Source organism: Pongo abelii, chromosome 4 (assembly GCF_028885655.2).
Source record: "Pongo abelii isolate AG06213 chromosome 4, NHGRI_mPonAbe1-v2.0_pri, whole genome shotgun sequence".
NCBI classification, from domain to species: Eukaryota; Metazoa; Chordata; class Mammalia; order Primates; family Hominidae; genus Pongo; species Pongo abelii.
The window spans coordinates 142961032-142978308 of NC_071989.2; the positions used below are offsets into that span (position 1 = coordinate 142961032).

At 39.7% G+C, this 17277-nt stretch overlaps 1 protein-coding gene across 2 annotated transcripts in view; it reads right to left on the reverse strand.

The window, feature by feature from the left end:
• Window positions 1-984: 984 nt before the first annotated feature.
• SAR1B (secretion associated Ras related GTPase 1B) overlaps window positions 985-17277 on the reverse strand; it is a 37052-nt gene continuing 20759 nt past the window's right edge. Inside the window, exons 1-5 of one of the 2 annotated variants that reach the window (XM_063724277.1) lie at window positions 13608-13978; window positions 12569-12634; window positions 9434-9537; window positions 8238-8369; window positions 985-6925 (exon numbers count right to left, since the gene is read on the reverse strand). In XM_063724277.1, coding sequence (XP_063580347.1) covers window positions 6809-6925; window positions 8238-8369; window positions 9434-9537; window positions 12569-12634; window positions 13608-13719 — 531 coding nt within the window. In that variant the 5' untranslated portion in view covers window positions 13720-13978 and the 3' untranslated portion in view covers window positions 985-6808. Of the gene's footprint in view, window positions 6926-8237; window positions 8370-9433; window positions 9538-12568; window positions 12635-13607; window positions 13979-17277 lie in introns of those variants that run through there. The other variant, XM_002815895.5, reaches the window with a different exon arrangement.

Sequence of the window (17277 nt, forward strand, 5' to 3'; positions counted from 1 at the left end):
CATGGTGAAACCCCATCTCTACTAAAAATACAAAAAATTAGCCGAGCATGGTGGCACGTGCTTATAATCCCAGCTACTCAGGAGGCTGAGACAGGAGAACCACTTGAAGCTGGGAGGCAGAGGTTGCAGTGAGCAGAGATCATGTCACTACACTCCAGCCTGGGCAACAAGAGCAAAACTCCATCTCAAAAAAAAAAAAAAAAAAAAAAGGCCGGATGCGATGGCTCACACCTGTAATCCTAGCACTTTGGACTTTGGGAGGCCGAGGTGGGTGGATCACGAGGCCAAGAGATCGAGACCATCCTGGCCAACATGGTGAAACCCCGTCTCTACTAAAAATATAAAAATTAGCTGGGCGTGGTGGCATGTGCCTGTAGTCCCAGCTACTCGGGAGGCTGAGGCAGTGAGCCTTGAACCTGGGAGGCGGACATTGCAGTGAGCCAAGATTGTGCCACTGCACTCCAGCCTGGGCAACAAGAGCGAAACTTCATCTCAAAACAAAAGAAAGAGAGAAAGAGGGAGGGAGAGAGAGAGAAGAAAGAAAAAAGAGAGAGAGAGTATGTAAAAAAGAAAAGAAAAAAACTGAGAGGCTTGTTAAAGAGTCAGATTCCTGCCTCCCACTTCCACCCCCAGATCTACTGAATCACAATCTCTGGTAGGAATTTTTTTAAGCGTGTGTGTGTGTGTGTGTTTTAAAGCTCTCCAGGAGATTCTGTGCATACTAGAGAAACTTAATATAGATAAAATGGTTGTCTTATTTTTCACATTTCAACTGAGTCGACATTGTGTACTACTTCAGTTTGTCCATAAGTTGTTTTCAGTTTTACCACACAAATTAGGCCTTGGTACTTGAGCAAAGGTACCTTAGAATCCTTGCACTAAGAAAAAGTTCTACAATCTTTGCAATTTTCAAAGTCCAAGAAATTTCTAATGAACAAAATGAAAATTATGGTTGAATAATAAAAACGGAACTTGACACTAGAGTTCTTCAAGACCAGATTAGTATTTTATTTTTCCCTTCCTAACACTCAAATTCATGGCAGGTGAAAAGATAATAGAACATAATCAAAATAACACATAAACACAATTCAAAAACGTTTAACCATCTATTATAGCTCTTTGTTGTAAAACACACAAAGTTAAACAGAAACATCTTTATATAAATTATCCTTAATAATCTGTATACACTGTAAAACAATTGAAAATTCACACAAGATCCTAGTGCAAGCAGTGGTGTACAAAAGTGCAAACAAGGTTAGTGATTAACAACGTACCATCAATTTTCCACTTCAACATACTTTACATTCAGCCAAATACTGAAGGTTTCACCATGGAAAAACACTTTTATCACTTTTAAAGTAACTTGACTATGTTCACCCTGAGTGCTCTTGCCTCAGTATGGCAACTGATTATGAGTTCAGGTTAGGAGCAACACCAGGGAATACAGAAACCCATGTTAAGTTGGCCATTCTGACATGAATCTATACTTGAAAATGAAAACAATCCCAAAGAAAACCTGTATGTCAAAAACAGAACTGTTCCTGCCTTTCACCCCCAAAATATTTAAAACTAAATCTAAGCCACTATTTAAAATGCATGCTGGCCGAGTGCAGTGGTTCACGCCTATAATCTAGCACTTTGGGAGGCTGAGGCAGGCGGATCATGTGAGGTCAGAAGTTCGACAAGCCTGGACAACATGGTGAAACCCTGTCTCTACTAACAATACAAATATTAGCCAGCTGTGGTGGCGGATGCCTGTAATCCCAGCTACTTGGGAGACTGAGGCAGGAGAATCACTTGAAGCTGGGAGGTGGAGGTTGCAGTGAGTGGAGATCACACCACTGCACTCCAGCCTGGGTGACAAATCAAGACTCCATCTCAAACAAACAAACAAACAAACAAGTATGCTGAAGAAGAATCCATCTACTCCAGTGTAGCTTTTCCAAAAATAGTTCTGTGTAAACTCAGTTTTCTATTTCTGCCCTAAAATCTATCTGGGGCAGGGGACACACCTGAAACAAAGTTGGCTTTGGATAACTTCACTTACTTTCCTTTGAATACTTTGGATTCTGTTTAAAAGTATGATGAAAGCTGTGAACGACAATTAGTGCCGTTATATATAATAGATACTTAATGCTCTAAATTATAAGGACAAAAATTAATTGGTTCAGAACTGCATCTTTAATAGACTCTGTGGCTTCCCTTGACACTGGAGGATCTTTAAAATCCAGGTGTTGGGTGGGGATTTGTGAGGGGGAATGGTAACGGGTTCAGAAGTGGAAACATGGTTTTAACAAAATTCCAGTCACTTTATACAGAGGCAGAGTCACATATCCCAAGAGCTGGTTCTTCTTTTATTTGGTTAAAAAGCACTAACTTGAATTTCAAAAGAAGGATAATAATGGAAATGATCAGAAGCATCAACATGTAGTTTTAGGCTGGGCACAGTGGCTCGTGTGTATAATCCCAGCACTTTGGGAGGCCGAAGCGAGTGGATCACTTGAGGTCAGGAGCTGGAGACCAGCCTGGCCAAATGATGAAACCCTGTCTCTACTAAAAATACAAAAATTAAGTGGGCATGGTGGGGTGCACCTGTAATCCCAGCTACTCGGGATGGTGAGGCACAAGAATTGCTTGAACCCGGGAAGCAGAGGTTGCAGTGAGCCAAGATCGCACCACTGCACTCCAGCCTGGGCAACAGAGTGAGACTTCATCTCAAAAAAAAAAAAAAAAAGAAAGAAAAGAAAAAACAAACATGCAGTTTTGATAATTTAGTCCTTAATTGAAGCACACTGTTTTTCTAAACTCTTATATTTATAGCAAAGCCTCTGGCTTTTAATGTAGGCTATCTTTTATTCACTATTAATTTTGCATTAAGAAACTTATGTTTGCTAATTTCTATTTTTTCATTGTTTCTTGAAGATTTTTTAATGCTTCAACTTTTTACATATGTTTAAAATGATTTAAACAATATGCTCCAAATTAAATGAACAGAAGGAATTTTGAGAGATTTCCCTTTATGTAGCTATTCTCAGTGCACTCTGGTCAAATTTTACTTGGCAATAAATCCTTGCAAACTTCAGTCATTTAAGTGACTAACAAGACTGAAATACCACATTGAGTCACATACCAAATACAGTTTCAGAAAATGTAAACCTTTCCCCTGAAACTCTCCAATCATGTTAACTAGAACTATACTGTTTCTAATGATGGAACCTGTGAAATGCTGGGTTTTGAATGTAGTTAATAAAATAATTTTCTAGAATGCAAGAAACACTTTTATCACAGTTATCACCCTATTTTAATGATTTATAAGTAGTTTATGTGCTTTCCATCACTATAAAGTATGAGCCAGTTGAAAATCGGCTGGGCACGGTGGCTCATGCCTGTAATCCCAGCACTTTGGGAGGCTGAGGCGGGCAGATCACGAGGTCAGGAGTTCGAGACTAGCCTGGCCAACATAGTGAAACCCCATCTCTACTAAAAATACAAAAATTAGCCAGGCACGGTGGCACGCGCCTGTAGTCCCAGCTACTCAGGAGGCTGAGGTAGGAGAATCACTTGAACCCAGGAGGTGGAGGTTGCAGTAAGCAGAGATTGTGCCACTGCACTCTAGCCTGGGCAACAAAGCAAGACTCCATCTCAAAAAAAACAAAAAACAAAACAAAAAAACAAACAAACAAAAACAAAAGATGAGCCGGTTGAAAACTAAGAAAAGAAACAATGTTCTGCTTTTATGCTATAAACCACAAAAAATTTGTATATGGATCCAGGTACACAAAACTAAAATTTAGGTCTACACAGGCAGTATCTGTGTTCATATATCTTTGGCACTCATACAAAGATACTGGTTTAAACCAACAGTGAATAATTTTTTTTCATATACTTTAGGAAATGTCTGTTCTCCAATTAAAAAATGCTATAATCTCCATTCTAAAAATTCACTGAGATAAACTGAAATCTATCAATTTAACCAGCTGTGATCCAAAAGTGTAATTAACAGCAGTCAGTGAAACAGGTATGGGATAAGAATCTCTTTAAAAGTGTAAAAGTGGGTTGAGACCTTATATTTTTACATTTCAGACTTCAGATTTTAAAAAATCTTTTGGACAGTGCCTGATTTGTATGTATACCACAGTGTTAACTACGCCCTAGCATCTTGCAGTGTGGGACACACAATTAGCCTATGTCCCCAGTACTAGTATTTACCTGGGAAATACTCCATGGATGCACACATTCACACAGGCACATGCAGAATTGTCTTTCCTCTGTGCTTCTACTGTTTCTTGCCATCCTCTTAATTTGATCTCTTGAAAAAGAGCAGTACCCAGTGCATATACTCTGGAGAGGTTCTCAAAGCTGGACAGTAAGTCCTCTGGCTCAGGAACTCTGCCCGCTAAAGCTGGGAGGAAAGCTGGTTGCTCCTAAACATGGCTTCCTTTCTAGAGGCTCGGGCCATAAAAATCTTCTATCTTTGGGAAAATATCCACAGTTTAGCTGTGGTCCACAAAGTGACTTTGTTTCTTTGATCCTAGTGTTACAATTAGAATGAGGGTTCTGGAGCAAGATATATTACACCAGAAAGCATTTTTCCTGGCTAGAAAAACCAGTATGTTTTTTTCCTTTATACCAATTTACAACACAAATAATTAGCTTCTTCATTATCATAATAGATACTCTAGGAAATACTTGAAGAAAGGCAGTTCCCTGAAGGTACTGAAGACAGATAACATGAACAAGAGGCAGTTATTTTTAATAAGGCTTAGTTCTATTTAGTCAGAACTTAAGGAGTACTTTAAACCTATCTGGAAGAAGAAATCAATAGGCTGCAATGTCATGTTCTACTTTTCCCGTAGTGTTACTGATGTTTCCAGGAAGGGAGGGAGCACTTTTGTTTTCATTTAGAAAGAAGATGAAAGTGAAAACAGAATAGTCAGATTACTGAAACCAAATGTCATCTTAAGAAGTGACCTTGTCAGCTTAGCTAAATAGTAATTCCTTCCAGTCATATTCCTCAATCCTTATCTGCTTCATAGGTTATATTATCAATGACAAAAAGGACTGTAACTCTGACATGGACAATGGCTACAGAAAACACTAATTTTTGATATTAAAATTATTCTTGATGGAATTAGTTAAATATACTATAAAACTTGGCTTATAATCAAGATAAATCTTAAACTTGAGGGTCTTTAAAAATACATTTTTGGCACTTACCTTTCATCTTATATTACTAATGATGGGAATCTCAAACATATAAAAAAAGAATTCAGTTTCTTAGGAAATTATAATGATTTTGAAAAACTAAAATTTTCTTAGCAAGCCTAGCAATGAGGCTTGCAGGCCCTATCACATGGCAAGCATAATATCTAAAAACAAAAGTCAGGTCAGGCATGGTAGCTCACGCCTGTAATCCCAGAACTTTGGGAGGCCAGGGTGGGCAGATCACTTGAGGTCAGGAGTTTGAGACCAGCCTGGGCAACATGGTGAAACCCCGTCTCTAAAACAAAATGAAACAGAGCAAAAAAAAAAAAAAAAAGCCAAACAAACAAAAAGTCTTTGTTGTATGAAGTAAGAACTACCTGAGAGCAAATAAGAAAAAAGAAAATTGGAAACAAGCACTTGTTTTCTTCTACCAGGATATAAAATATGCCAAAGAATACAAAAGAGCTATAGGATAGGAACAAAATCTCCACATATCTCAGACTGACACAGAACAAGCTGTTTTATTCCTCAGATATACACGTCTCTACAATGAAACTGCACACAAGGTCCTACTTATTGCTTGCCCCAGAGAGTACTGTTAAATGTAAAGAGACTGGGAATATATCTAAATGTGGAGAGACTGGTGCCTGTCATTGCTTTTGGGGAAGAGGCACAGATTACCCCATTGGGCGCCAATAAGACTGGAGCACTTCAGAATTAGACAACTGGGATGGAACTATAGAGCCTACCAAACTGAGAATCAACCTTGTATACCATAAATGTGCTTTTCTTCAGAAGGCCAATCCCACAGGGACTAGGACACAGACCCCATCAGCAATGGTAGTGGCAGCATTACTAATAAAAATACACATGATTCAGGGATACATGGTATCAGGTGCAACTGACCACAACCGTCTCAGGGTAAATACCTAAGCCTTGAGAGGCTATTCTAAATATTCTAAATATTCTGAAGGAATCTCCTTTCCCAACAACCACTTCATATGCCTAATATTAAATACTCAAATTTTCAGGGTATACTAGCTAGATAAGACACATTTAAATGAAACATTTGCCCAACAAGGATGCCAAACATTAGAGTTTGTTTTATTGCATGACGTTTGTATAAGAAAAAATGTTATTGAAAACTGTAAGGCATCATGCAATCATTGAATAAGCTAATTATTAACTGTACACTTAAGATAGGTGGACATATAATCTAAAATTTAAAAACTAGTTCCAGAAAAGTACATAAAAAATTTAACATGATGAGCTTTTAAATATGGTTTATAGTTTCATGTTGTTAAAAAGTGCTTCAAATGTACTGCTGGAAAGTTGCTCTTTAGAAATGGCGCTGGGGTGATGTCAGATTATAAACTGTAAAAACCAATTACTTTTATGGAATTAGAGAGCTAACATTGTGATACTCAAACTTACTTGAATCAGTTTTCAATTCTCACTCAAATTAAGTTGATTTAATATTAATAATCTAAAAAACATCGTTTTATAACCAGCAAAAGTCTATTGAATTCAAGTTATGCATGTTGAGCAATAAAATCTCTGAGTAAGCCTGAACGTTGAGACCTGGAACCAATGTGAGTTTGTGTTAATCAATGTACTGTGCCATCCAGCGGAAGCCTTCTCCGTAACCTTGTCTTTTGAGCACACTACACATGAAAACTTCTAAGGGTCGGGCATTCAGTTCTTTCAGAGATACACTCCCCTAGAATAGAAGAGAGACATTTTGTTGGAATTTTATGAAATTAATAAAGCCCCACATCCCAGCAGAATTATAGGTTCTATTTTAGAACAAAGAATGGCTGTGATAAATCCATGACTGTGATAAAGTCGTGGCTGCTTGGCATCCAAGCCCCATAAACACACAAGAAGCCTCCTTCTCTCACTCTACCTTAGGACAGGATGGCCACTCAGTGGGAAAGAGATTAGCTTGCAAGATACCCAAGAATAAAAATAATCTGATTTAGAAAAAAATCCAAACTGGCTTCACTAATATTAAAGACAAACATTCCCTGAGAAGGTTTATGACCAAACAAAGCATTTCCTAAAATTAATATCAAGCTAATTTATAAAAAAGAAGACAGAAAACAGACCAAAGTCTACTTTGTCTGACTTAAGAGCCTCCTGTGGAATGGGCGTGGTGGCTCATGCCTGTAATCTCAGCACTCTGGGAGGCAAAGGCGGGTGGATCACCTGAGGTCAGGAGTTCGAGACCAGACTGACCAACATGGAGAAACCCCATCTCTACTAAAAATACAAAATTAGCTGGGCATGGTGGCACATGCCTGTAATCCCAGCTACTAGGGAGGCTGAGGCAGGAGAATCGCTTGTACCTGGGAGGCAGAGGTTGCAGCGAGCCGAGATCGCACCATTGTACTCCAGCCTGGGCAACAAGAGCAAAACTCCATCTCAAAAAAAAAAAGAGCCTCCTGCTATATGCTGCAGTATTTCTCCACCCTGAAATGGTATGTGTAAACTAAACAAATTTTGTAAATCTCTGGGGTTCTTCCATTGTTGATCTGGATTTTTTCAATGCTGATGTTTCCCCCAAAGTAAATCCTAGGAAAAGTGAATACCAAAACAATCCATCTTAAAGCTTATTATAAAGTATATGTTCAGAAAACCCTAAAATGTTCCTATGACCAAGTTTATGTCTTATTTATCTCTGGTAAACTCAGGGCCTAAACACACTACTGGTATACTTAAACACTCAAATATATCGTTTGGTGGCTAATTCTGAAAATGTATGATAAATAACTTTGAAAGCTTTAATTTAGTTTCCTATAAGCACAAGCCTTAGGCATAACTGATCCTTGACATTTTTGTTGTCACCAAGAAAAGGTTTCATTCCATGATAGAAAGAAATGAAGACATTAAAAAGACCCACATGTATAAATGACAGTTTTCTTTAAGAAAAATGATAATGGGCTTGTATAGTTGGACAATGGTAATTTAAGAAGACATTTGTACTGTAGAATTAAACACACCCATCACCATTTTTTTTTTTTTTTTTTTACCTTTCCTGTTGTCTGACCATATAAACCAAACGTTTCTCGCAACCTCTCTTCACTGATGGCTTCAGGTCTGTCGATCTTATTCCCAAGAATCAGTATAGGCACATTAGCAATGGTTTCTTCTGTCATTAGTGACTGAAAAAAACAAAATACAAAACAAGCGTTGATATGAAACCATCCAAAGAGCTTATTTTGATATGATAAAACAATAAAGGACTCATTCTCTACCATATCATGTCATACCAACGTTCTTTGTCAAACTTTCCCCACATTTTAAAGTGACCTCAATGAAACCATAAGCTAAATTCTTCTGTCTTCCTAAGGCTCTTCTTGTAAATGTTTACTCTGCTCATCCTTTAAAGCAGTGACATAGAATGTATAGAGCCAGCACCTTAGAGGTGGACAGATCTGGTTTCACTTCTGGCTCCACTGCTTCTGAGATGTGACTTTGGGCAAGTTAGCCTGACTGAAGCTCTAGAGAGAATTAGGAACAGTAGCATCCACCCTATGAAGTTGAGAATTAAATCAAGTAATACGCACAGTCTCTGGAACAAAGTAGGAACTCAGGCATTCTCTGTCCTTGTTTTGTAACCATAGAACCTACCTGGACTTTTCCACACATACAAGTATTTGTTTGCCTGCTCTGGGCAGAGCCATGGTAGGATCAACCTTCAATCAAATCATGGACCTGCTTACTCTGTGGCCCCAGATCTGGTGCTGACCTTGCCTGCTGCTGTTGGGCCCCTTTACAAAGTATCTGACCTGGGATACTGGAGGGGAGGTAGCTACATATGCCTCGGCTCACTCCTGGGAGTAGTGTCAAAGATGGCATGTCCTATCATTTCCAGGTTGTGGCTTAAGAAATAGCATCTTAGCATGACCAGGGACTCAAGATCAACCCACTCCAGGAATATAGCAGACATGAAATATACTAAAAGGGTACATTCTGTACAGGGTGAGCTTCTTAAGTCTTCATAAAGGATGTCTGTGTTAGTACTTCCTCAATAGCTACAATTGCTCTGTTACTCCCTCTGCATTCTAAGTAATCACTACTTAAAGCAATCACTGAGCTCAACAAATGGCCAAGAGTTTCATCAGAGACTGCAGAAAAGCTGCACTCTGATACCTATATCTCTGACCTACTTCTGCAGGCTTACCAGAGTGATTTGACTATATTTAGTTTCAATTATTTAACTTACATCAAGTTCTTCTTTTGACTCTAACAGCCTTTCATGGTCTGCACAATCCACCAGAAATACAATGCCATTGATAGCAGGAAGGTAGTTTTTCCACACTCTTCGAGCTAACAAAAACAATCAGGAGTTAGAGTTTACTTGTTGGTCAAACCCAGCAGATGGTTTAAGCAAAGAGTCCAACCAGATATCAAGTGCAGTAATCCCTTAGCTGCTGGTACTTCACAATATATTCAAGTTAGTCTTTTACCCAATGGTGCCAAATTCTTCTGAGAATAACTAAGAGGGAATTTCAGGCTTCCCTTGATTGTGGGCAAGTCAAATACTTTAGTCTCTTCCAATTATCATATGTAAGAAGTAGAATATTAAAAATAAAAATAAAAATAATACACGTTAAGTTCATTGGAGGACTGCTACTAGATCTAAAATATAAGCAGTAAAAAAACTACATATATGTAATTATATATACATAAAATGTGTGTATTTATGTTACATATATATGTAGTGTTCATTTTTTGACATTTCTAGTTATCAGATTTTTTTGGCCAGTGATAAATTTGGAATGAGTGACAGAAGGAAATTAATATCAGGTACAAGCTTGCTAAAATAATAAGGCCAGGTGTGGTGGCTCACACTTGTAATCCCAGCACTTTGGAAGGCCAAGGCAGGTGGATTGCTTGAGCTCAGGAGTTCAAGACCAGCCTGGACAACATAGTGAAACCTCATCTCTACAAAAAAACACAAAAAATTAGCCAAGCCAGACACAGTGGCTCATGCCTGTAATCCCAGCACTTTGGGAGGCTGAGGCAGGTGGATCACCTGAGGTCAGGAGTTGGAGACCAGCCTGGCCAACATGGCAAAACCCTGTCTCTACTAAAAATACAAAAATTAGCCAGGCTTGGAGAATCACTTGAACCCGGGAGGTGGAGGTGGCAGTGAGCCGAGATAACGCCACAGCACTCCAGCCTGGGTGACAGAGAGACTCCGTCTCAACAACAACAAAAAAAATTAGAAAGTGTGGTGGTGTGTGCCTGCCCAGCTACTTGGGAGGCTGAGGTGGGAGAATGGAGCCCAGGAGGCAGAGGCTGCAGTAAGCCAAGATCATGCCACTGCACTCCAGCCTGGGAGACAGAACCAGACTCTGTCTCAAAAAAAATAATTAAAAAAAACCCAAAACAAAACTGTTTTACTCAGAAAAGAAGCTCAAATGTTAATAATTAACTGAAGTCTATGAAATCATAAGAGTAATTTTTTCCATAACATAACTTTCTTCACTGACTTGAGTTTTATGACATACCTTTTTTTTTTTTTTTTTTTTTTTTTTTTTTTTTTTTTTTTAAGAGACAGGGTCTTGCTGTGTCATCCAGGCTAGTTCATCGCAACCTCAGACTCTTGAGCTCAAGCCATGTTCCCATCTCAGCCTCCTGAGTAGGTAGGACTATCAGTGTCTATCACTATGCCCCACTAATTGTTTAAATTCTGTGTAGAGACAGGGTCTTGCTATGTTGCAAGGCTGGTCTTGAACTCCTGGCTTCAAGTGATCCTCCCAACCTCAGCCTCTCAAAGTGCTGGGATTATAGGCCTGAGACCCCACACCCAGCCATTATGACATATCTTGAAAACGACATAGAAATGAAGTCTCAGACAAATTCCATTAGATTCCAATTCTAATAATCATATTCCAGAAATTATTTTGTGTATATGCCAGACAATTACATGTCTCAAATGTGCTTTCACTAGCCAGAACCATTTACAATCTTTTCAACTATATGTCGCATCAGGTCTTTAGAATGCCCACCAACTCAGTAATATTGGTTAGTTATGACTTACTATGAGGTAGATGTTGCCAAGTACTTTTGGGGATATAAAAAATGAACAGACCAGGTGTGGTGGCTCACACCTGTAATCCCAGCACTTTGGGAAATTGAGGTAGGAGGACTGCTTGAGGCCAGGACTTCAAAATCAGCCTGGGCAAGATTGTGAGACCCCATCTCTACAAAAAAAAATTTTTTTAATTAAAACAAAACAAAATAAAAAACAGGATTTTAGTCCCCGCAAGTTTAATGTAAGAGATAAGGCAGTCTTTCCAAACTTGTTGTAGACATGTACACAAATATACTAAGTGCTATGAAGTACAGCTGAGAGCACTCCAATTGAGAATGGCTTCCCAAGGGAGGTAGCAGGGCATATGTTGGGGTCTGAAGGGGTTACTTACGTGCGGATGGGGATGGCATGAACAAAAGAAAAGCACAGAGGCAGGAAAACACCAAGAAGGTCTGATTTGGTTGAAGTAAAAAGAATGGGAAGGGGAATAGAGGGAAATAAAAGAAAAGTAGGCCAGACGTGGTGGCTCACACCTATAATCCCAACTTTTGGGAGGCTGAGATGGGAGGATTGCTTGAGCCCAGGAGTTGGAGACAAGCCTGGGCAACACAGTGAGTGAGACCCTGTGTCTATAAGATAATTTTTAAAAGCCCAGAAAAGTAAACTGGGACCAGATCATAGAGATCCTGAATGCCAGGTTAATGAGTTTGGCCTTTATTTTATAGGTAATGAGTTAGCCACTGAAGGTTTTCGTGTTTTGTTTTGTTTTGTTTTTGTTTGTTTGTTTTACAGAGCAGTAACATGTTCATAACATGATTATGACAGTGAGAGGTAGATTGAAGTAGAGAGAATGGAAGTTAATTTTACCCATACACTTTACCACCAAAAGCAATTCCCATTTGAATTGGCCAGAAGTATCATGAAAATCACCCTTTGCTTTTAAAGTATTTATCGGGGAGTAATAATCCCTAAATTTTAAATCTACTCTGGCCTTGCGTGACTAGAATGAGATTTCATGCACTAGAACTAATGGCCACATTTTTAAGTTAAAATAAAACAAAGTGACTGTAAGAGTAAGAGAATCTTACCTTGAACATGGCGAAACCCCATCTCTACTAAGAATACAAAAATTAGCTGGGCACGGTGGCACATGCCTGTAATCCCAGCTATTGGGGAGGCTGAGGCATGAGGATTGCTTGAACTCAGGAGGCAGAGGTTGCAGTGAGCTGAGATTGCACCACTGCACTCCAACCTGGGAGACAGAGTGATCCTGTCTCAAAAAAAAAAAAAAAAAAAAAAAAAAAAAAAGAATCTTACCTTGAACATGTCCACCCAGATCAAAAGTTGTAAACGTCATGCCAGCAATGGTCAATTCTTCTGAAGCTAAATAAGATTTTAAAATATTTTTACATGAAAATCAGAAACTCATTAATAGTGTAAAAAGTAAAGTAGAGGTTCCTCTTCAAAGACTTTCCTCCCTATCTAATTAGGAATAAATAGTAACTTCTTTTAGAAGCAAAATTAATTCAAAGACCCGTGCTAACCTTCTTAAATATCTGCCAGCCGTAATAAAGAAATCAATGTACTTTATGTTCTTAGCTCCCACAATTTAGCCTAAATATTTGCCCTGGCATACTTATACTGGTCCAAGCAAACATTAGGTCATAGCCTGTTCCTCTTCCTTATTTGAAGGTGTTTTTACCTTTCTCAGCATTCCACAAGTTACTTCCTCCTTCCTTTGTTCTCCTCTGCCTTTGCCTCTTTTAAAAAGTTCTAAGTTGCTAGCCAATCGGGACAAATACAGAATGTGAGGTCCTGTTCCAGCCAATGGAAACTGGACTCAGCAGTAGGGTGGACGCATCAGATTATAAATGACCCTGTCTCCTTTGTTCGGTGTACCCTTTCTGCAGAAAGTAAAAATGGCCTTGCTGAGGAAATTAAATTTATGTTCAAGTGCTATCCTTTACAGCACCAGGGAACAAGCATTTCTAGCAATAGCTTATATTACTACTTAATGTCTGATTTACTTTTATTGCAAATAAGGTCAAATCAAACATTTAGGAACTGGTACAATAATACTTTTTTGTAATTAGATATATACCAATTCATACTGACAATATAACAAATAATTGTAATATTCAGTTCTAGTATTCTACTCACCACAAATCCAACATTTATTTTTCCTTGTCTATTCTTCCTGCTGAAAATCTTAATCTCTTCAGACAATTATTTGCTATGAATTCACATAACTGTTCCAATCTAATAATTGTTCATATAATTCATCTTAAATGATACAGGTGAAATAACTTTCTCTTATGGCTGACATAAGACAGTCTTTAATTACAAAAACAATTACCATAAAAAATTGTGGCCATTATTTCCATAACTATCTTTCTTCCTCCTCCCTTCCACCTCTGGGACTTCAGTTGCAGGTTTGTTAGACTGCGTGATGTTGTCTCACCGGTCATTGAGGCTCTGTTTATTTTGCTTTCAGTCACTTTTCTCTCTCTGCTTCATTTTGGATAGTTTCTATTGCATTGAGTTTAGTGGTCTTTCCTTCTGCAGTACTGGCACTATCTAATTTACTATTAATCCTATCCAGTGAAATTTCCATTTCAGGCTGGGCATGGTAGCTCACGCCTGTAAGCCCAGACTTTGGGAGGCCAAGGTGGGAGAATCACTTGAGCCCAGGAGTTCGAGACCAGCCTGGGCAACACAGGGAGACCCTGCCTCTATTAATAAAAAGAAAGAAAGAAAAAAAGAAATTTTCATTTCGTATACTGTATTTTTCATTTCTAGAAGTTTCATTTGATTCTGTTTTATATCTTCCATTTCTTTCCTCATGTTTGTGTTTTCCTTTAAATCCCTGAGCACATTCATAACGACTGTGTTAATGTCTTCATCTGCTAATTCCATCATCTTTGTCACACTTGTGTCTGTTTCTACTGACTGAATCACTTTCCTGTTTCTTTGCACGTCTAATAATTTCATATTGAGTGCTGGATTTTGTTGTAGTCTTTTGAAGAAGGTTGAACTTTGTTCTGACAGTTCACTTGCTTGCAGATCAGTTTTTAAGATTTGTTAGAAGGCTAAATGGGATTAAACAATTATTCCTGGCCCCATGAGAGCTCTAGTAATTATTTGGCTAACAGCATTCTTGCAATTGTTCTTTGACTAGCCTTTTGGAGTTTTACCCATTGCATGCACAGATTGGTATTCAGCTATGTAAATTTCTAGAATCCTTTCTCTCCAGAGATCCCTCCTCTCTGGTACTCCCTCCTCTCTGTCCTAGCAAAAAAAATTCTAGTCCTGTTAGCCTTTCCAAATTCTGGTCTACATCTCCTCAACTCAGCAAGACTATTGGACTATGTTTGGGCATCCTCTCTTTGCACCATGGTCTGAAAATTACCTCTTGGCATAAAACTAAAATAGAGTTGTTTCCTTTCTCTCAGGAATCACAGTCCTGTGGTAGCTGTTGCCCAATGTCTGAAAACAGTTGTAGCATCTTTTTTGTCCGGTTTTCTGGTTGTGTACAGTGGGAGGGTAATTCCAGAACCAGTACTCACTTATGGCCAAAAGCACAAGTGCCCCATAATGACAACATAAGTTTTAGTGTAGCTACTTTAGCCCAGAGTATTTTATCTTCTTAAGAAATTCTGGGGGCCGGGCGCGGTGGCTCACGCTTGTAATCCCAGCACTTTGGGAGGCCGAGACGGGCAGATCACGAGGTCAGGAGATCGAGACCATCCTGGCGAACAAGATGAAACCCCGTCTCTACTAAAAATACAAAAAATTAGCTGGGTGCAGTGGCAGGTGCCTGAAATCCCAGCTACTAGGGAGGCTGAGGCAGGAGAATCGCTTGAACCCTGGTGGCAGAGGTTGCAATGAGCCAAGATCGCCCCACTGCACTCCAGCCTGGGGAACAGAGCAAGACTCCATCTCAAAAAAAAAAAAAAAAAATTACCCAGGCATGGTGGCAGATGCCTGTAATCCCAGCTACTCAGGAGGCTGAGGCAGGAGAATCACTTGAACCCAGGCGGCGGAGGTTGCAGTGAGCCGAGATTGCGCCATTGCACTCCAGCCTGGGCAACAAAGAGAGATTCCGTCTCAAAATAAAAAGAAATTCTGGGCCGGGCATGGTGGCTCACGCCTGTAATCCCAGCACTTTGGGAGGCCGAGGCGGGTGGATCACGAGGTCAAGAGATCGAGACCATCCTGGCTAACACGGTGAAACCCCATCTCTACTAAAAAAAATACAAAAAATTAGCTGGCGTGGTGGCAGGCGCCTGTAGTCCCAGCTACTCAGGAGGCTGAGGCAGGAGAATGGCATGAACCCGGGAGGCGGAGCTTGCAGTGAGCCAAGATTGCACCACTGCACTCCAGCCTGGGCGACAGAGCAAGACTCTATCTCAAAAAATATAAATAATAAATAAAGAAATTCTGTATGTAGGCCAGGTGCAGTGGCTCATGCCTTTAATCCCAGCACTTTGGGAGGCCGAGGTGGGTGGATCACTTGAGACATCAGGAGTTCTGAGACCAGCCTGGCCAATGTGGTGAAACCCTGTCTCTACTAAAAATACGAAAATTAGCCAGGCGTGGTGGCAGATGCCTGTAATCCCAGCTACTAGGGAAGCTGAGACAGGAGAATGTGGCAGGCGGAGGTTGCAGTGAGCCGAGACTGGCCACTGCACTCCAGCTTGGGAGACAGAACGAGACTCCATCTCAAAAAAAAAAAAGGGCAGGGCACGGTGGCTCACGCCTGTAATCCCAGCACTTTGGGAAGCCGAGGGGGGCGGATCACCTGAGGTGAGGAGTTTGAGACCATCCTGGCAAACATAGTGAAATCCTGTCTCTACTAAAAATACAAAAATTAGCCGGGAGTGGTGGTAGGCTCCTGTAATCCCAGCTACTCGGGAGGCTGAGGCAGGAGAATCGCTTGAACCCGGGAGGTGGAGGTTGCAGTGAGCCGAGATCACGCCATTGCACTGCAGCCTGGGGGACAAGAGCGAGACTTTGTCTCAAAAAAAAAAAAAAAAAAAAGAAATTCTATGTGTAGATTGCCAAATGAATAAAATATTTAATACAATCTATATTCAAAGTCACTGTTCATAAGGAAAAGATAATGCTTAGTTAGCAAACCATCTCTATGGTAATAATCCCCAATATACTTTCTGCTTTATAAAAGAAGTCTGAATTTGACTATTTAAGATACAGAACACTGTTAACATCCCAGAAAGTCTCCTCTAGCCCCTTCCCAGTCAATCCCCATTTTCATCTCTGGAAGGAACCACTGATCTGAATTCTATCACCACAGGTTAGTTTTGTCTGTTCTAGAATTTCATATAAATGGTATCATACAGTAGATAACTTTTTATGACCAGCTTCTGCCATGTAGCATAATATGACTGAATGTATCAGTGGTTTATTCATCTTTCTTGCTAAGTAGCATTCCATTATTTATAAATTTCTTTTTTGATGGACATTTGAGGTGTTTCCAGTTTTTGGCTATTACAAATAAAATTAGTATAGGCTGGGTATGGTGGCTCACACTTGTAATCCCAGCACTTTGGGAGGCTGGATGGGAGGATCACTTGAGCCCAGGAGTTCAAGACCAGCCTAAGCAACATGGTGAAACCCTATCTCTACAAAGAAATTTAAAAATTAGCCAGATATGGTAGCATGTGCCTGTAGTTCGAACTACTTGGGAGGCTGAGGTGGGAGGAACACTTGAACCTGGGAGGTCGAGGCTGCAGTGAGCCGTGATTGTGCCATTGCACTCCAGCCTGGGCCACAGAGTGAGACACTGACTCAAAAAAAAATAAATAAATAACTCACCACCAACAAATAAAGCTAGTATAAACATTTTTGTACAAGGTTTTTGGTAAATGTATTTTCTCATTTCTCTTGGGTAAGTAACTAGGAGTAGAACTGCCAGATCATAGGATATATGTAGGTTTTCACATATGCTTTTTTTTGCCTTTTCGAAAATGTTTTCTTTTCCACACCAGAACAGATCACATATGCTT